General features: G+C 37.2%; 2 protein-coding genes across 2 annotated transcripts; both read left to right on the forward strand.

The window, feature by feature from the left end:
- The first annotated feature begins 182 nt into the window (after window positions 1-182).
- rnf121 (ring finger protein 121) lies at window positions 183-11,706 on the forward strand. Its single transcript, XM_083564405.1, has 9 exons — window positions 183-362; window positions 1,896-1,933; window positions 2,743-2,884; window positions 4,741-4,895; window positions 5,244-5,351; window positions 6,654-6,774; window positions 6,927-7,060; window positions 9,076-9,177; window positions 10,929-11,706. The coding sequence occupies exons 1-9, from the start codon at window positions 198-200 to the stop codon at window positions 11,047-11,049; spliced, it is 1,086 nt and encodes a 361-aa protein (XP_083420531.1). The 5' UTR covers window positions 183-197; the 3' UTR covers window positions 11,050-11,706.
- Window positions 11,707-12,207: 501 nt separating this feature from the next.
- Window positions 12,208-15,654, forward strand: LOC310738952 (uncharacterized protein). Its single transcript, XM_083564475.1, has 5 exons — window positions 12,208-12,344; window positions 14,216-14,281; window positions 14,448-14,498; window positions 14,631-14,763; window positions 15,400-15,654. The coding sequence occupies exons 1-5, from the start codon at window positions 12,314-12,316 to the stop codon at window positions 15,575-15,577; spliced, it is 459 nt and encodes a 152-aa protein (XP_083420601.1). The 5' UTR covers window positions 12,208-12,313; the 3' UTR covers window positions 15,578-15,654.
- Window positions 15,655-17,507: the final 1,853 nt, after the last annotated feature.

Consider the following 17,507-nt stretch of genomic DNA (forward strand, 5'->3'; position numbering starts at 1 on the left):
ATCTGTTGGTGTGTTACAGAACTAGTCTCGAGCATTTTTGATACCACCGCGTATAGTAATAATGAGGAATTAAATGATGTTTGTAAATCAGGTTCCAGGCCAAAAAGCGGGTGTTAATTAAATTGAATTGTATTTATACCCTAAAACCGTCGCACTCATTTGGCGTAAAAAAAAAAAAAACGGAAGCGCGGACACGGATGCTGCGTTCTGATTGGTTCGGAGGCGCGCGTCACCCGGAAGTTGCCGGTACAGCCGGGCGTCAGCAGGCGTCAGCACTCCCTAAGATGGCGGGGGTGTTCGAGGTGGAGGTGGACGGCGTAGAGCACGACCACGACCACGGGCACGTCCACGACGGCGCGCAGGTAACGACGGATTCGTGAGGCTTGTTGTTGTTTATTTTTTACATATATATTTTTTTATTACGGGCAGTCTCCGCGCGCGAATCATTCGCTCTTTGGGTTGCTGACGGAACCGGAGTAAACCAGAGGCTAAATGCTAACTGCTAACGGCTCTGATTGGCGATACGACAGGCGAGGGGGCCGCGTCCCAAATTGCTCTTTCTTATTCGGGTAGCGCACTAGAATACGGACGCCATTTTTCTTCCTCACAGTATGTCAAGTACTGACGTAGGGAGCAAGTAGCGTTTAAGGGTTTGCTCTGTGATTTTGGATACGGCCCCAGTTCTCCCTTTAGCCAGCTCACTGATTTAATTTAATTTGATATTTTTTTCTTCACGGCGAAACATTTTATATTAAATAAACCGTGATATTTTATAATACTGACTTTAAATCTAAAATAAATATGTAAACAGTAAACAAAGTTCTTTCATTAACAGAGTCGGTGTATGATTTAAAATCTTTCATGTTTTATATATCACTTATCTTTTTTTTTTTTTTTTTAACAAATATATCAATATTTACAGACAAACAGTAAGGAGCAAAATTGTTTTATTTTTCTTTTCTTTTTGCTATTATCAAAAAATCTCAGTTTTTAATTTTCATATTTTTTGCACGTTAAATATTTATATTGTATGTGCAAACAATGTGTAAATTATCTTAATATAAACATATAAAATAATTTCCCTTTGTATTTTTTATATCACGGGTTTGATTTGAAGCTGAAAACCTGATGATGTGATGCATCGATTATAAAAAAAAAATCGGATACAAGTTTTTATTATTTTGTTTCATTGTTTGTTTGTTTTTTTTACTTTTATCATTTAGAATGTGACCAATAATTTGTGACCAATATTTAATATATAGATCGATTTCTCCTCGTTTCTCGAGCGCGTGTAGACAGTCACATAGAATACAGATTAACATGGCAGAGGCAGAGCTGCAACTTCCTGCACACACAACAGGAAAACAACAGCTGGGTTTCTTTCATCTTGTGTGTGAAAGGGGTCGTGAGTTAGGAGTCAGAAGGCACTTAAGTAAATTGATGATTTGCTGTGTGTTTGAACCAAAGAAATAAAAGTGAACTTTCATATGTATTCGTATTTATTGTATCGTATCGTTGGCTATGAATCGAGACGTGAATCGTTACAGCCTCAGTTATAGACATCCCTGATATGAGATCCTGCCTGATCCCCGATTTACATCCCGTTTCATTAATAACTCTAATGGCGACCTACCTTTTTTACGGTGCTGTGTGTGTGTGTGTGTGTGTGTGTGTGTGTGTCACCCAATCAAAATCAAGAGAAAACCAGAATATTACACAATATAAGATCTGAAATCATCTGTTACAGAATATTAGTATCATAAGAGTAATTTCTACACTCTGTTCCTGTTGATTGTTTATTCGTTTTTGTTCATCTGTGTTGGGTTTTTGTTTTTTTGTGTGCTCTTTATTTAAATTTTTTTTTTTTTTACCAGACTGTAATTTTTCCCCTTTAGATCGACCTCTCGCAGCTTTCCCCGGAGGAGAAGTGGAGGTCTGTCTTTTCTGTTTTCTTTTTCCAAATAAAATGTAATAATTTCTGAATAGATACAGACAAATCAGGGATACGGTCTCGTTTCAGACGCTCGTATCCGATCTTTTTCTCTAATCACAACCATGTGGTCTTTTCAGCCGATTCTCATTCGGTCACTGATTATTACATTTACACTGGGGTTTTTTTTTTGGGGGGGGGGGGTATGTTGGTGTTTGTGTGTGTGGGGGGTTTGTAATTGTCCTTTCTGGTAGACTCTTGATGCCAAAATACACTCAGGTGTGACTCAATGTTTACCGTAAGCCTCAGTAAATGTCGCTCGGCAAACGAGTGGAACCGGACTGAGAGAGAATATTTACTTTATAGAGAAATTATAAAGATATGATGAACTGATTGATCAGTAATCAGGTTTTTTTTTTCTTTTTGTTTTTTTCTTGTGAATCTACTAAATAATAAATGAATCAATTATCCTGGAAAGAGCTGCTACTTTATGTTCTGTGTCATTAGTGTATTATTTTTGATCATTAATTCATGTAAAAAATGCAGCTCAATGTTTACTTAAGAAAAATTCTAATACAAAATGTAAAAAAAAATGAACAGCTTTCTTTCTTTCTTTCTCTCTATTATATATAATTCCTTTTTTCATCTTAAATTTTTTGCTAAATATTAATCTCTCTTGTAATTTAAAATACGGGTACATTCCGCTATTTGCCACTAGGTGGAGGTGTTTCATTAGTTATTATCTATTGTGTCTTTCTCTTTAATACATACTGATTGATGTGGGGTTTTTTGTTTGTTTGTTTATATGACAGACTGGAACATGCCAGAATGCATGCCAAGCACAAAGGGCACGAAGCCATGCACGCCGAGATGGTGCTCATCCTCATCGTCACGCTCGTCATCGCTCAGCTCGTCCTGGTGCAGTGGAAACAGAGGCACGCCAAGTCCTACAACGTGAGTACGCTCGAGCCCCGACATACACAAACCTTCACTGTTCACCCTTTCACCTGAGGAACTTTTAAGGAACACCAGGATTCTACTCGTGTAGATTTCTGCACATGAAAATCCCTTATCAACAAACATACAATCCATACTTTATTATTATTATTATAATTTTTATAATGTTTGCTCTATTTTAAAATAAAAAAATGTGCTGTTTGGTTACATCTGCCAGCACGTGAATGCAGAAGAGGGCGGATAGTGCTTTCCTAGTGTGCAGAGACACTCTGATCAAATATAGCTATGTGAAATTATCTTGCAATTATTTTTTAATATAATAGACGTAATTTTTCCTGCAATTGAAACGTTGTAAATATATTATATATGTTTAAAATAATGATTAAAAACAGAGACTTCGGGTTATTTCACAGATTCAACACTAAATGGCGCTGTTTCGTCAATTATCTTTTTAATACGAACCGAATGCCAGATTTAAGTTTTGAATTTCTTTGTCAGTGCTGGCAGTGTGACCTTTGACCTATAGTTACACCATTGCCCAAATTTTATCACCTACAGGATAAATATTTGGAGCACTGAGTTACTGGGAAATTACAACCGAAACTGGTTATTGTGCGCGTGAACAGGCGAGTGTGTCGATCCGGTCGGGAATTTCTCGTGATGGGGGGGGGGAAAAAATACCGTAGATACCGATTCGTTACGTGTCAAAGGTCACATATTACATCAAAGTACAAATATATTAAAAAATAAATATATAAAAATCAATTTCAAATGACTTAAAATTAATAACTTTTTTTTGTTTTATTTTGAAATGATCCCGAACATTAAAAGCATTTTCTTTTCTCCGAATCTTCCCCTCGCTGTTTTTACTCCGTTCCTCCATTTTTAACTCGTCAGCGTTTTCTGTGTTACCTGTCCAGCGCAGAATTTAGCGTGTGGTGCGTCAGTAATAATGGTCCGTGGGGAAACACGGTGCTCAATGTTTAATGAAATGACAAATTATTTGCCTCAATTTATTATGTTTGTATTTGAATTAGTCGAAGAATCGTTTCAGTTCTGGTTCTGGTTCTTACATCATTTTAAACGGGTCTTAATTTTGCGACGTCCGTGTGACGCCGCCTCTGATGCTCATCGAAATGCTTCTGCGGCACTTTAGAATCTTTTTTTTGTTTGTTTGTTCACTTCCGTGGTTGTTGTCGTTCTTTTCTTCTCTGGTCCAAATATCATTCGCTGTATTACGACTACAAATGAGACGAACACGCGACAGCCAATCAGATCTCGGTTATTGGAGCTTGGGTTTGGGTTTTACTTTTCAGTGATGGGGAAAAATTTTAATTTGATGAAACCTGCAGAAACCCTGAAAAGGCACATCAGACCCTGGAAGTCACAATGTATAACAGTGTTTTCTCACACAGTTCCTCGAAACACACCCCGTACACACCCTTTACACCCTCAGTCATCGTGATGGCCGTCATGAAAGCATTTGCTGATCTACAACATCCACCTTTGAAGAGTAAATGGGGGATTTTTTGGTTTGTTTTGGGGAAGTAAAAGCAGGCAGACGAGGAAACTTGCACGCTTTTATTTTACAGCAGTTACCCCATGCTGCACGAGCGACGTCTTCCACGTCCGTAACCTTTGAAACGGAGAAGAACAATGGCGTAATTGTGTGAGTCATGGCGAGTAGGATCTCATGATATCACAGAAACTAAAGCAATTTCTGAAAGAACCTGGTTATAAATAGACGACGGTTAAATATAAGTAGCCGTTCATCACTTTGTCGTCACAACCCCCTGTTTTTATTTTGGAAACCTTTAGGAGTTAGAAATGCTCATCTTCTCATTGTTCTGCAGTTGGTGACCCTGTTTCAGATGTGGGTGGTGCCTCTGTACTTCACCACAAAGCTGCACTGGTGGAGGTTCTTGGTGACGTGGTTCATCTTCTCGGTCGTGACCGCTTTCATCACGTTCCGCGCCACTCGCAAACCCCTGGAGTGCACCACGCCCAGGTAATACATCACAGTGCACCAGGAGATGGGTCTGGGTCTGGGCTTGGGGTGGACCTCTGGGCTCCTGAGCAAAGCCATTAACCCTGGTGGTGATTGTGGGTCAGTCTGGATAAATATGCAGAAGTAAATGGGGGGGGGGGGGGGGGATTCTGAGAGGAAGTAAAAACTCATCAGATTATGGGGTTCTTCAGAATGAACTCGACCTCTGTTCTATAACATCTTCATGACTTGACCATGACCCATTAGAGTTCTGTGTTTCTCTCTTTCTCTTTCTTTCTCTCTCTCTCTCTCTCTCTCTTTCTCTCTCTCTCTCTCTCTCTCTCTCTCTCTCTCTCTCTCTCTCTCTAGATTGGTTTACAAATGGTTTCTCCTCCTGTACAAGATCAGCTACACGACAGGCATTGTGGGATACAGTGTAGTCATGTTCACACTCTTTGGCATCAATCTGATATTTAGGTGAGTCGAACACACGCCGTTTTCAAAGCAAAGACGTGACATTCCAGAATGTACGCACCTCCAGAGCTACATAAACAGCCGTCGTGTTTTCAGGCCGCTGGACACGTGAACGTGTAACGTTTCTGTTTAAAACATTTCTGAAACCGAAAAACCTTTATATATTAATATGGCCAAAAGTATTTGGACACCTGCCTTTTCCACACACGAGTGTTTTTTCCTCAAAACTGTTAGACACACAATTGTTCCAGACGTCTCTGGATGTAGTAGAATAAAATCTTGAGATCAAGAAGAACAAGGCCAAGAGAAGCAAAGCATGATTCCAGAAACCACCTAGAAATCTGAAATGCCCACGTGAGCATGTGGAAGAGCGAGAATAGATTCCACAGTCACGTGTTTAAACTGTGGTGTTAGTAATTATGGATAATTATAATATTTATAATTGTGTGTGTGTAAATTTCCATAATTATCTATAACATTACAATGTATATATAAAATGAGGCTCATTATTTAAATCTCCAGCAGGTCACAAGTCCTAAAAAAAGATGTTTACTTCTAGTGTTTTGAAACAGCGTAATGTATATTTTATATTATAAGTAGATTAAAGGATTATATGACGAGGAACTCATAGTCATGTGATGTGATGTGAGTCATCACGACATTGTCTCGCATTACAATCACATGCTATGAGCGAGGCGTGTAAAATACACTGCACGAATCATTATGTTAAACATAACGAGTCATTAAACATTAAAGGGTAATAATCAGAAAATTAACCTGCATCTCGTTAACGACGTGTTGATCATCAACGAATTACGTTTACTCACGTTACTGTGACCTACATTTTAAAATGGTTTTTAAAATCTGTATTTTTTTGTAAACAAGTATGTCTCGTTTGAAGTTTTCTACTCAACTACATTTTAAATCATATTAGTTACTTAGTAAAACATAAAAATAATTCAGGGGGAAATTGCAGTTGTGATTTCTCTCATTTTCATTAATAACATCATAACAGGAGATTAGGATTTTTTTTGCTTCAAAAGTGCACAACTCACATTAGACTCAAGTTTTAGACTGTAGTTGTGTATTTATGTATTTTTTGTTATTGCACAATTTTTGTATATATTTTCAAACAACTAGTTTGAGAATTTGAGTAATTGAGTAGAATTTTAGAGCTGCTAACGTACCTAATTAGAATGTCATTACAGTAGTATTTTTACTACTGAATTTTTCATGACTCCTTCTACCTCTGTTGATTACTAGAGGATTTGAACCACGCCCCTTTTCTTCACCTTTCTTTCTCAGAATAAAGCCGGAAGATTCCATGGATTTTGGCGTTTCCATGCTCTTTTACGGACTCTATTACGGCGTCCTGGGCAGGGATTTTGCCGAGATGTGCGCAGACTTCATGGCTTCCACAGTCGGCGTGAGTATCTCCTGTAGGTTCTTGTATCGCTCCTGACGAAACCCAGAGAGAAGGAGAACGTTCTAGAAAATGTGTTGTTTTTCCAGTGGTGTATGTGGAAGAGGGTTGAAAGCGCTTAGATAATGATTTTGACACCTTTGTGACGTTGTCAGTTTTACAGCGCATCAGGAATGCCCACTAAACACCTCTCGGACAGCATCTGCGCCGTCTGCGGTCAGCCCATCCTGGTGAGTGTGGACGAAGAGGGGATCATGGAGAACACCTACAGGCTGTCGTGCAACCATGTGTATCCTTCCACGTGTCCGTCTGATCAACTCGTACCGAATGAACTCGCCATCTCGTTTCAATCACATGACTGTAGCGTGTGTGTGTGTGTTTTGACTGTGAACTCAAATTGGAAGTTAGTTTTGGTTGGAAATGTGAAAAGCTTCCTGAATGTTTCTACAAAATAAAGCACACAACACACTTCCTTGATGTTTCTACTAAAGAACACGGCGAGTATTTCCCAGAAGGTCGTTTCACACGGTGTGTATCTTGTGTTACCTGGGTTGTTTTTTTTTTATCACTCATTTCCTTTAGAAGTATGAGGGAAAAAACACTGCAGTCTTCTCATTTTAAATTCCTGATACACTCCAGGAATAATTACACACACAAAAATAGTCCTGCACAGTGTAACAGGTTACGAGTTAATAACTATACAACACCAAAAGCTAAATAAATCTACACAGGTGTAAGAACAATCATGAAGTCATTATAGGATAAGAAAAGCAGTTAAAATTGTGAAATCACGATGAACAATGAGGAAATAAATGTGACTAAAACTGCTATAATTATATTTACACTCAGTGGTTTCTGAAGAGTTGCAGCAACAAACAACACAAAAAAAGGAAGTGGGTGTTCTGTCTGTCGTCACGTTGGTCTGTGACTGGTCTGAACGTGTGTGTCACTGCAGGGAAAACCTTCATTTATTTTCCATAGACTATAAACAGAGAATTGAGTGTGTGTGTTGCTGTGTTTGAGCATCATGTTTATTTTCTCACATGGTTTTATATTTACACACAGAAGTTCTGCATCTCCACTCGACCATTATTCTGAATTGGTATTCTGGCGATGAGATGAAGATGGTGGTCAAATGATTGCACTCGTTCTGTGACGTTTCTGCTCTTGCTTTATTTCGTAATTTACATAATGGACATTGGTTGACCTTTAACGTTTCGCACAGACTAATTATCCACTGCTGCGTCACGTCTTTCACCCAGCCCAGGCTTCCCCTTAGTGCCGCGTTTTGTCTACGGTTTGCGCCGTAACCAAAATTACACCACAATTACATCACAATCTTCAAATGAATTGGATCCCAGACCTTTAGAAACGTGTTACTTCTGAAAAAAAAAAAAGCAGAGCTGAGAAACCAGTCACACGTCAGTGGTCGCAGTAAACGACTCGGTGTGCGTTTCTGCAGGAATTTGATTTTAAAGGTGGGGGTTTGTGTCATGTAACAACATTTTAGCCCTGATTTTATTCCCTGCATTGATCCAACCAGACCTGAGGGTGAGCAAACTACTCGCTCTTCACAATCTTCACAAACTCCTCGCTCTTAACAATCTTCACAAACTCCTCGCTTTTCACAAACTCCTTCGCTCTTCACAAACTCCTCGATCTTCACAAACTCCTCGCTCTTCAAAAACTCCTCGCTCTTCACAATCTTCTCAAACTCCTCGCTCTCCAGAAACTCCTCGCTCTTCACAAACTCTTCGCTCTTCACAAACTCCTAACTCTTCACAAACTCCTCGCTCTTCACAAACTCCTCGCTCTTCACAATCCTCACAAACTCCTCGCTCTTCGCAAACTCCTCGCTTTCCAGAGACTCTTCGCTCTTCACAAACTCCTCACTTTAAAATTCTGTGCTCTTCATAACTCCTCCCTTTTTATGAACTCTTATGAAATGAGCAACATTTAGAAAGAGAATGGAGTGTGTGTGAGTGTGTGTGAGTGAGTGAGTGAGTGTGTGAGTGAGTGAGTGAGTGAGTGTGTGAGTGAGTGAGTGAGTGTGTGAGTGAGTGAGTGTGTGTGAGATGCAAAAAAAACAGAATGACTCAATTTTTACTTCTAAGGATCTGCTACTGTAGGGCACGAACTTAAATATCATCAGAAAAGGTCATGTGATTGAGTCTGAACTGAAATCGTTAAAGCAGTGGATAAAACCTGTTCTTTTTTTTAACCCGAGTGATGATTTTTATTAACATTTTAATCTTTAAGTCTGGATCACGGCTGTATTTCTTTCCTTAACTGATTTCTTCACAGATTTCATGAGTTCTGCATACGAGGGTGGTGCATTGTGGGTAAGAAACAGACATGCCCATACTGCAAAGAAAAGGTGGACCTGAAGAGAATGTTCAGTAATCCGTATCCTTTCTCTGTGTGTGTGTGTGTGTGTGTGTGTGTGTGTGTGTGTGTGTGTGTGTGTGTGTGTGTGAGATTTTGTTATATTCATGCATTATTGTTTGGCTAAAAGTGGAAAGAAATTGTAATAGGAGAGAGAGACAGAGAGGGAGAAGACAGGGATAAACCGATAGACTGAGAGGGATAGAAAGAGAGAGAGAGAGACTGACTGAAATGTGAAATTTGTCAAAAATCACCCCCAAATATTTTCAGCTTTTTAAAAGACAGACTGATAGTGAAAGGGACGGAGAGAAAACAGAGTTTTGACTTAAAATAAACATAATTGTAATTTAGATTTGATACAGTAAACATTGGCTTGAGGTGTTTACCAAAATGTATATTCCCTAAAATTCATCTGGAAAAAGCTCACTCTCCCTCTCTTTTTCTCTCTCTTTTTCTCTCTCTTTTTCTCTCTCTTTTTCTCTCTCTTTTTCTCTCTCTCTCTCTCTCTCTCTCTCTCTCTCTCTCTCTCTCTCTCTCTCTCAATGCTGAGTTTTGCCTATTAGCACTGATCACTGACTAATCCCTGGGCTTCCCTGTGTACAGTGTAAAAGTTCAACTTCTGCAGTTTACAGGAATGTGTGTGTGTGTGTGTGTGTGTGTGTGTGTGTGTGTGTGTGTGAGAGAGAGAGAGAGATTTAATCTTGTGTAAAGTTTCCTCATTGTTTGCGGATGATGGTGCATTGAGGTAGTTCTGGAGAAACAGCACTCGACTCATCCAGTAGTTTCATACAAAAATAAAAGTGAAACAAACCCAGGTGATGATTTACTAGTAAGTGGTGGTGTAACATGATGTATCTATTTACTGAAACTTGTTCTGAATGCTGATGGTTTTGTGGTGCTCGTCGCGTGTTCTCCCGCTTCCGTGTGACGCACTAAACGTGAAGCCACCTCATTTCCCTGTTCTAACTGGAAACCAGGGATTTAGGAACATTTAGTTCAGAATTAACAGCATTGCTTTTTAACTTGTATCAATCACACACACAATCATAAAGAACACGTGATGATATCACCATGTTTTTGTGGGGGGGGGGGGGGATTTTACTGGTTTTTTTTTTTTTGTTTGTTTTTTTAAATCAACCCTCAAACCTGCCACTTTATTAGGAACAGCTGTGCAGTTACTCAGCTCTCGAGTTAATTAGCTCATGAGCTTCAGCCCTCACACACACACACAGCACTCTTTTAATTGGTCATTGATCCATTAAAACTGTAATTGGAGACATAAAATATTCTATTTATACTGTAATACTTCCCTAAAATTATTATAATAATTTTATTCCCTAAAATATTTAAGTTCTCAATTAAATAAAATGAGGATAATGATCAAATTGAATCATTACTTAGAATTTATTTAATAATAATAATAATAATAACTAAGACTATTTAAAAGTTCCTACATATAAATATATATTGAAAGATATTTATTCAATTGATTATATTATTTTAAGTTGTTAAATATTTAGTTTGTTTGTTTATTTATAATAAAAAAATATAGATATATGTATTTTATATCAAGCAAAAGCCCAGGAGTTTCATCTCTTCAGAAAGACTTTACTTATGTGAAGGTTGGAGACTTTATACAGAATAGTGCAAGAAATAAATAATAAACAAATGTTCCGATGTAATTAAACAAGCCGCTTCGTGATTGGCTGATCGCATTGACACACAAATGTTCAGGTGGTTGTTGGTTTTTCTCCTTAACCAGTGACTGTAAGGTGGGAGAGACCTCATGTCATGTATGGGCAGCTCCTGGACTGGCTTCGTTATCTCGTAGCCTGGCAGCCGGTCATCATCGGACTGGTGCAAGGCATCAACTACATCTTGGGTCTGGAGTAATGGCCACATCCGTCCCAGACAGAGACAGAGACTATACACAGTCTATGGTTTAATGGACACTGGGGTTGGAACTGTAATCTCCCAGAGTGTGTAATGTACTGTATATTGGCGCACACACTGTGCTTATGTGTATTTAAATGAGAGAGAAGAAGGAAAAAAAAAAAAAAAGAACTGCTCGAGGTCTGGCTTCATTTCTAAATTTTCTGTCTTAATGTTTTAAATGGTTATTTACATTTTTCTTCATCTTCCTTTTTTTTCAACTCTTTTCCAGTTATAATGAAATCTTCTTTCCCACTTCACCCACTAAAATCCCTTCTCTCATTTCTCATCAGTACTGAAGTGTTGAGGGTTTTTTTCCCCCCTGTAGTGATCAGCAGCATGAACGTGGAGGGGAATCTGGAGCGTTCCTGCGTCTGACTTTCAGCATGCTGGTGTTCCTGACCGTTTCATTACTGCTCAGGACTGAATCATATTTCTCCGTTTTATTTGTTTAGCGTCGGCGTTTGCACTGAATTTGCTGTCATGAGAGTCACAGGATGGAGTGACTGAAGGATTGTGTGCTGTCTGTTGGGAAATTTTGGGAAATGTGTCTGAGATTTTTTTTGGAAGTTTCTGAGCCGAGGCAAATAAAGGGATTTAAGGAGAATGTTGATTAAAGCTTTGAGGTCTGACAGGATTCATTTCATGAGATGATATTTAGATGTTGAATGGTCCAAATTCCTGGATCATTTACATTAAAGTATCATTACAGATGGACATGATGATTTAAAAAAAATTGTTTTGTTTTTGTTTTCCCCCTCACTACACCATTCCAGAACCTTCCAGAAAATGAATCCACTGTATTACATAAAAGGACAGAATAATCCTGATCATGATGATTCGTGAAAACGTTTCTACAATATTTGATGGTTGCTCTGGTCACGTGGTTCCTCTGGTCATGTGTATTTATTAGCCTGGATAAAAAATAAATAAATGTAATATTAATCCAGATAGTCCGTGTTATCAAAGTGTACACGGTTATATTTGGATATTTATTTATTTTACATTATTATTGTTCTAAACCTTCACTGTCTATATTCTGTTTAATTCCGGAAAAGAATTAAAGTGGGTGGAATTTTCCACACTAGTCTGGATTATTGAGGTAAAAAAAACCAGCATTACTTTTCATTTACATGACGCACTCCAAGAAGGAGGAAGTCCTTGGACGTCACAGTTTGTTTAAAAACCCTGGGCGCTTCTCTGTTGACGCTCTGAATCCTGAACCATGATCTGGAGTCTCACCAGCACCAGCACAGGTAAATCTTCTGTTTGTTTCTCTTAAAGTTTTATTTCGATAAAAAAAAAAAAAAAAAAAAAAATCACGTTTTGAGGAGCATCTCTGCTGCAGATGAATGTTATGGCTTTGCTTTTATGTTTTTACAATAAACCCGTGTGGAGTTCAGGATGAGATTAAACACTGCGGGGGAAAACTCGAGAATTATTATCATTATTTTAGAAGTCGACTTTTTTTATTAAAATGTTCCCTCCAGTTTATCATTTATCTAAATGTATACATTAATTTCACTGCTGTACTTCGATTTAACAGCTGTTTCATCTCCGAACAAATATTTCCAACAATAAATTATTTTAACTTTAATTTTATTTCAACTCTTAACCAAGTCTCACACTTTGTGGATATTTGTATAAAATGTGTATAAAACACGTTATTCATTAAAATGTTAATTGCATCCAAGAGCTTGAGATTTATAAAATTGATGAGTTGTTTATGATGATAATTATAAGAAATAAATAATAAATATACAGTTGATTATGTTGGAACACAGAATAGAAGGTTTTTAAACATAGAAGTAAGAATTGTGAAATTTTATTTGACCTCGTTGTGTGTGTGTGTGTGTGTGTGTGTGTTTAGGTCAAAAGTATTTTGTGTTAATTGTTGACTGATTTGTTTATAAATAGAGACGCAGTCATTTAGTTTCACTTTTAAAATGTGTAAATGTTTGGGGATTTTCTTGGACAGAAATTTCAGTGAAGTTTAAATTTGAATGTGAAACAAAACCACTGAAATTCTGTTCACTTTCCATCCTGAACTAAAACCCTGAAGTCTCTCAGTGTGTCGCGGTACAGAGACAAGAGATCGAGATTTCTTTTCATTCTGACGTCATAATAATGAAAAAGATCGTAGTTATCAGATTTTATCTTCTAATTTAACATTTTACTAGCTTTTTAAACTGATATTAAAATAAATAATCTTCCAGTTGGTCTAATTATCATAAACATATCTTTATTATTATGTATTTTATAACCTGATTTTTTTCTACATGTTGAACAATTTGTGCAAAATTAGACTTTTTGTTTTGTTTTGTTTTTTTACAAGAAAAGTGTAAAAGTGCTTGTCTTTTTTTTTTATTTTTTTTTTTTTTACAATAAGCATTTTATTCATTTATTCAATTGGTTGTTTGTTTGTTTAAATATTTGCACTATTTTGGGCACAAAAGCTGTAAATTGTTTTTTTGTTTTAGATTTATATTAGATTTAATCGTTTTCCTTAAATTTCCATATAATTGAATGTTTTATTAGACATTTGAGCTCTATACATTTGAACCCAGTTTTAGTTTAGTTTTACTGCTCGTGTTTATGTTTATGAAGTAAAACAACTATAATATACATCTACAAATACACTGTATGGTCAAAAGTATGCGGACACCTGACCATTAGACTTTCATGTTCTTCTTTTTGAACATCTCATTCCACATTTTGTCGTAATTTCATTTTATAATGAGCTCCACTCTTCTGGAAAGATGTTCCACAAGATTCTGTGGAGACTCGTTCAGCTACAAGGGTGTTAGTAAAGTCAGGTAGTGATGTAGGTGAGAAGGTGAGGAGGCCTGGGGTGCTGTCAGCGTTCACTTCTTCATGGAGCTGACTTTGTACACAGGGACAGGTTTGGGTCTCCTAGTTCCAGTAAAGGAGCAATTTTATGCTGCATCCAAAGATGTCTGATACAATTGTGTGCCTCTAATTTTGTGTAACAGTTTGGAGAAGAACCACGTGTGTGTGGAAATGTTGGGTGTCCCAGGAGCTTTGGCCAAATAGTTTAGGTTTTAAAAGCTAATATTTTGTAAGTAAGATGAACATGTGTATGTTTGTGTGTGTGTTGTGTGTTTAGGAACTCTCGGTGTGTGTATCTTCGCCGTCATGCTGCTCCACTGCTCTTACAGCTCAGCTTGTTCCAGTATGTTTACAGCTCATTTACAAACTCATCACATTCCTCTTTCAGTTACACGTGTCTCAGGATTTTCACCCATATTTACGTGTTTGGATCTGTTACACACGATTATTCTTTTAACACGTTACATGAACTGAATCGTTTTAACCTTCTGGAATATTCCGTTCTGCAGATATTCAAGTCCGAGCTCCTACTATTGTCAACGTAACGCAAAACAATCAGAGTAAGATGATTTCCTGTTCTTCATTTCCACATGCAGAGATTCTTTTCAGTGTCTTTACAGTCATTTCTCTACAATAAGGCACAAAATGATGTTTGTAAACCTGAGCATGTGTTTATGACGATCACGTTGTAGGTAACAGCTGCACAATCACCTGTAAAGTGAACCCTGGAGGACTTCCACATGAGACCATGGTGTACTGGTTGGCTGGTGGCGAATTTGTAGAACTGGTTCATAAAGACATCACCATGATATCTACAGTGAAAAGGTAAGAGCTTTAAGAGGCAATATCATTATCATACCACAACCGATCAGACGGTGCCGGTGCTGTTTCTAAAAAAAAAAAACTTCTCAGATGTTCTGCTGAACCTCATGCTTATAATAATCACGTTCTGGTTTTCTACAGTGAAATGTAGAGGGTGATGTTTTCTGAACATTTCAGAATTCTCATCCAGTGTATATTTCAGGACATTAAAAGTAGGTCTAAATGGTTAAAAATGTATATTATTCCACATTATTCATGCTGTTGTAAGAAAATAATCACATCACACCTGCATGGACTCGTTGTTGGTGACAGAACTTCCCTGTGAAGTTTATACATTAATAGAGTTTTATGTTTAATTTAACATAAGAACATCTGAAAGACTCATTAAGTTACTGAGAAGGTTCGACTCGAAAACCGTGACGATGGATTCAGACTGTAATTAATATAAACAGTCTGCTAAAGTGGCTCAGGGTTGCAGTTATCATGAGCAGTATGAATGCAGGTGATGCCTTCAATAATAATGAAATTGTAATGAATGGACTTTCAGTGTTGAGGATCACTTTCAAGTCTGGTTCCTTTCTTATACCATCTCAGGGAGTTTTTATTTGAGCTGAACTGAACTTCTGACTGTATTTGCAGGTCACATGATGGGGCGAAGTACCTCCTCGGGAAGATGGTGTTCAGAGAGCTTTCTCCGGAAATCCTGAACACCAAGTTCACCTGTGTAGCCCTCAGTCCAGCCGGCTTCGACAATAAAATCGTTCGGATCGGGAAAGTATGCCGACTGACCTTTGACCTTCCCATGAATCAAATTTAATATAAAGAGTCTGAATATGATTCAATTCTGTGACTGAATAAAATAACAGCTAAATAAACACTTTTTATTTTTTATTATTCCTGTAAATCTCATGTCCATTTATGAATTTCTCTTCCTCTTGTGCAAATATCCAGGGGATTTTTATTTTATTTTTAATTTGTGTGTGTGTGTGTGTGTGTGTGTGTGTGTGTGTGTGTGTGTGTGTGTGTGTGTGTGTTTATGCATAAAACTGTTCCATAAAATCTTTCAACACATTCCAGTTTTGTTTATTTATGATTTTTTGTGTATATAATCAGTGTATATTATCAGTTATGCTTTATTTTACACTACATTCTCAGTGAGAACAAATAAATACTTTTATTGTGTAATAACACTGTTTATTGATATTGAGCATCTGTGAGACATTTATTTCCATTACAGAAAATATTTTGGTAAGATAAAGAGGCCACTGAGCCTATAATCAGTTTTAAAATGGGGTTGATGAGTGAATTGGACCAGATAACGGAGGAAACATATAAATGATCGGACTTTATATAAAAAAAAAATATATATATATATAATAATAGAAAGGTTTGGTACTGGATTTGATGTGATCTTGAGTTAAGATGAGTTGAGTTTTCTTGTTCATGATCTCGACCCAACGTTTTCTTGTTGTCGAGTGGATACCAATGGTTGATGCTTATTATCCATGATGCTGTGATGATGCTGCCTCTAGAACATGCTCTCACGCTGAATACACGGAAAAATGAAGTGCTAATCACGAGGAAACATGTTATGTCAAGATCATGTGAAAATTATGTCATGATCACCAGAAAACAAGAAAGAAAAACATTTAAAGTGCATGGCCTCTTAGGACTTCCGTAGAAATGAGCAAGACAGAATTAATTTTTCAAGTTAAACTCTTAAATATATATTTGTCAGTGGTGGACAGTAAAGAAGTCAATTTAATTCGTTTTTGTACTTAAGTAGTTTTTTTTTTTCACGTATCTGTATTTTACTGAAGTATTTCCATTTGGGGAAACTTTTACTGTAACCACTAAATTTCGAAGTCAAATATTGTACTTTTTACTCAACCACATTTTGTGAAATCAGTCGTTCCTTTTTATTTGTGAGGATGAAAAAGTATCATGGTGTTTCTGTCTCAGTGTGTACAGCAGTCAAAGACCTTGGTGTGATTATTGACCCGAGTCTTTCCTTTGAGTCTCACGTGAATAATATCACCAGGATCTCCTTCTTTCACCTTAGAAATATTGCTAAAATTAGAAATATGATGTCGTTACAGGATGCAGAAAAACTAGTTGATGCTTTTGTTACTTCTAGATTAGACTACTGTAACGCTTTACTGTCTGGGTGTTGGAGTAAGTGCAGAAATAAGCTTCAGTTAGTTCAGAATGCAGCAGCAAGAGTCCTCACTAGATCTAGAAAATATGAGCACATCAGCTGTAATCATCTACACTGCTCCCAATTACATCTCACACTGATTATAAAATACTACTACTGACGTATAAAGCACTTAACGCTCTCACGCCGCAGTATCTGAGTGAACTTCTGTACCATTATGATCCTCCACACCTACTTAGATCAAAAGGTGCAGGCTATTTGTTGGTACCTCAAATAATGAAGACAGTTTTGTGTTCATGATAATTGTAATAGAAATCAATCAGTGTTTGAGTCATAATAATAATAATAATAATAATAATAAGTTTAATTTATATAGCGCCTTTCCCAAGCTCAAGGACGCTTTACAAGGTACAATATTTCAGTATATCAAGACAGATGAAATATAATTAACAAACATAAATGTATTCCTTGGACATTTGCCCAGGATGAAGGATCACATGCAGCTGCATGAGTTAATAGCAGAGACAAGATAGACATAAAAAAAATACAGGACAAGAGATAGAACACTACATAGTACATGAAACATACA

This window comes from Silurus aristotelis, assembly GCF_946808225.1.
Source record: "Silurus aristotelis genome assembly, chromosome: 16".
Lineage (NCBI taxonomy): Eukaryota > Metazoa > Chordata > Actinopteri > Siluriformes > Siluridae > Silurus > Silurus aristotelis.

Excerpts from the sequence above, each read along its gene's own strand:
- rnf121 (XM_083564405.1), top strand. The coding sequence starts at position 198 with ATGCTGCGTTCTGATTGGTTCGGAGGCGCGCGTCACCCGGAAGTTGCC. Across the intron at positions 363-1,895 it reads ACGTCCACGACGGCGCGCAG|ATCGACCTCTCGCAGCTTTC; the intron begins GTAACGACGGAT and ends TTTCCCCTTTAG. Across the intron at positions 6,775-6,926 it reads TCATGGCTTCCACAGTCGGC|TTTTACAGCGCATCAGGAAT; the intron begins GTGAGTATCTCC and ends TGACGTTGTCAG.
- LOC310738952 (XM_083564475.1), top strand. The coding sequence starts at position 12,314 with ATGATCTGGAGTCTCACCAGCACCAGCACAG. Across the intron at positions 12,345-14,215 it reads TCTCACCAGCACCAGCACAG|GAACTCTCGGTGTGTGTATC; the intron begins GTAAATCTTCTG and ends TTGTGTGTTTAG. Across the intron at positions 14,499-14,630 it reads CGTAACGCAAAACAATCAGA|GTAACAGCTGCACAATCACC; the intron begins GTAAGATGATTT and ends ATCACGTTGTAG.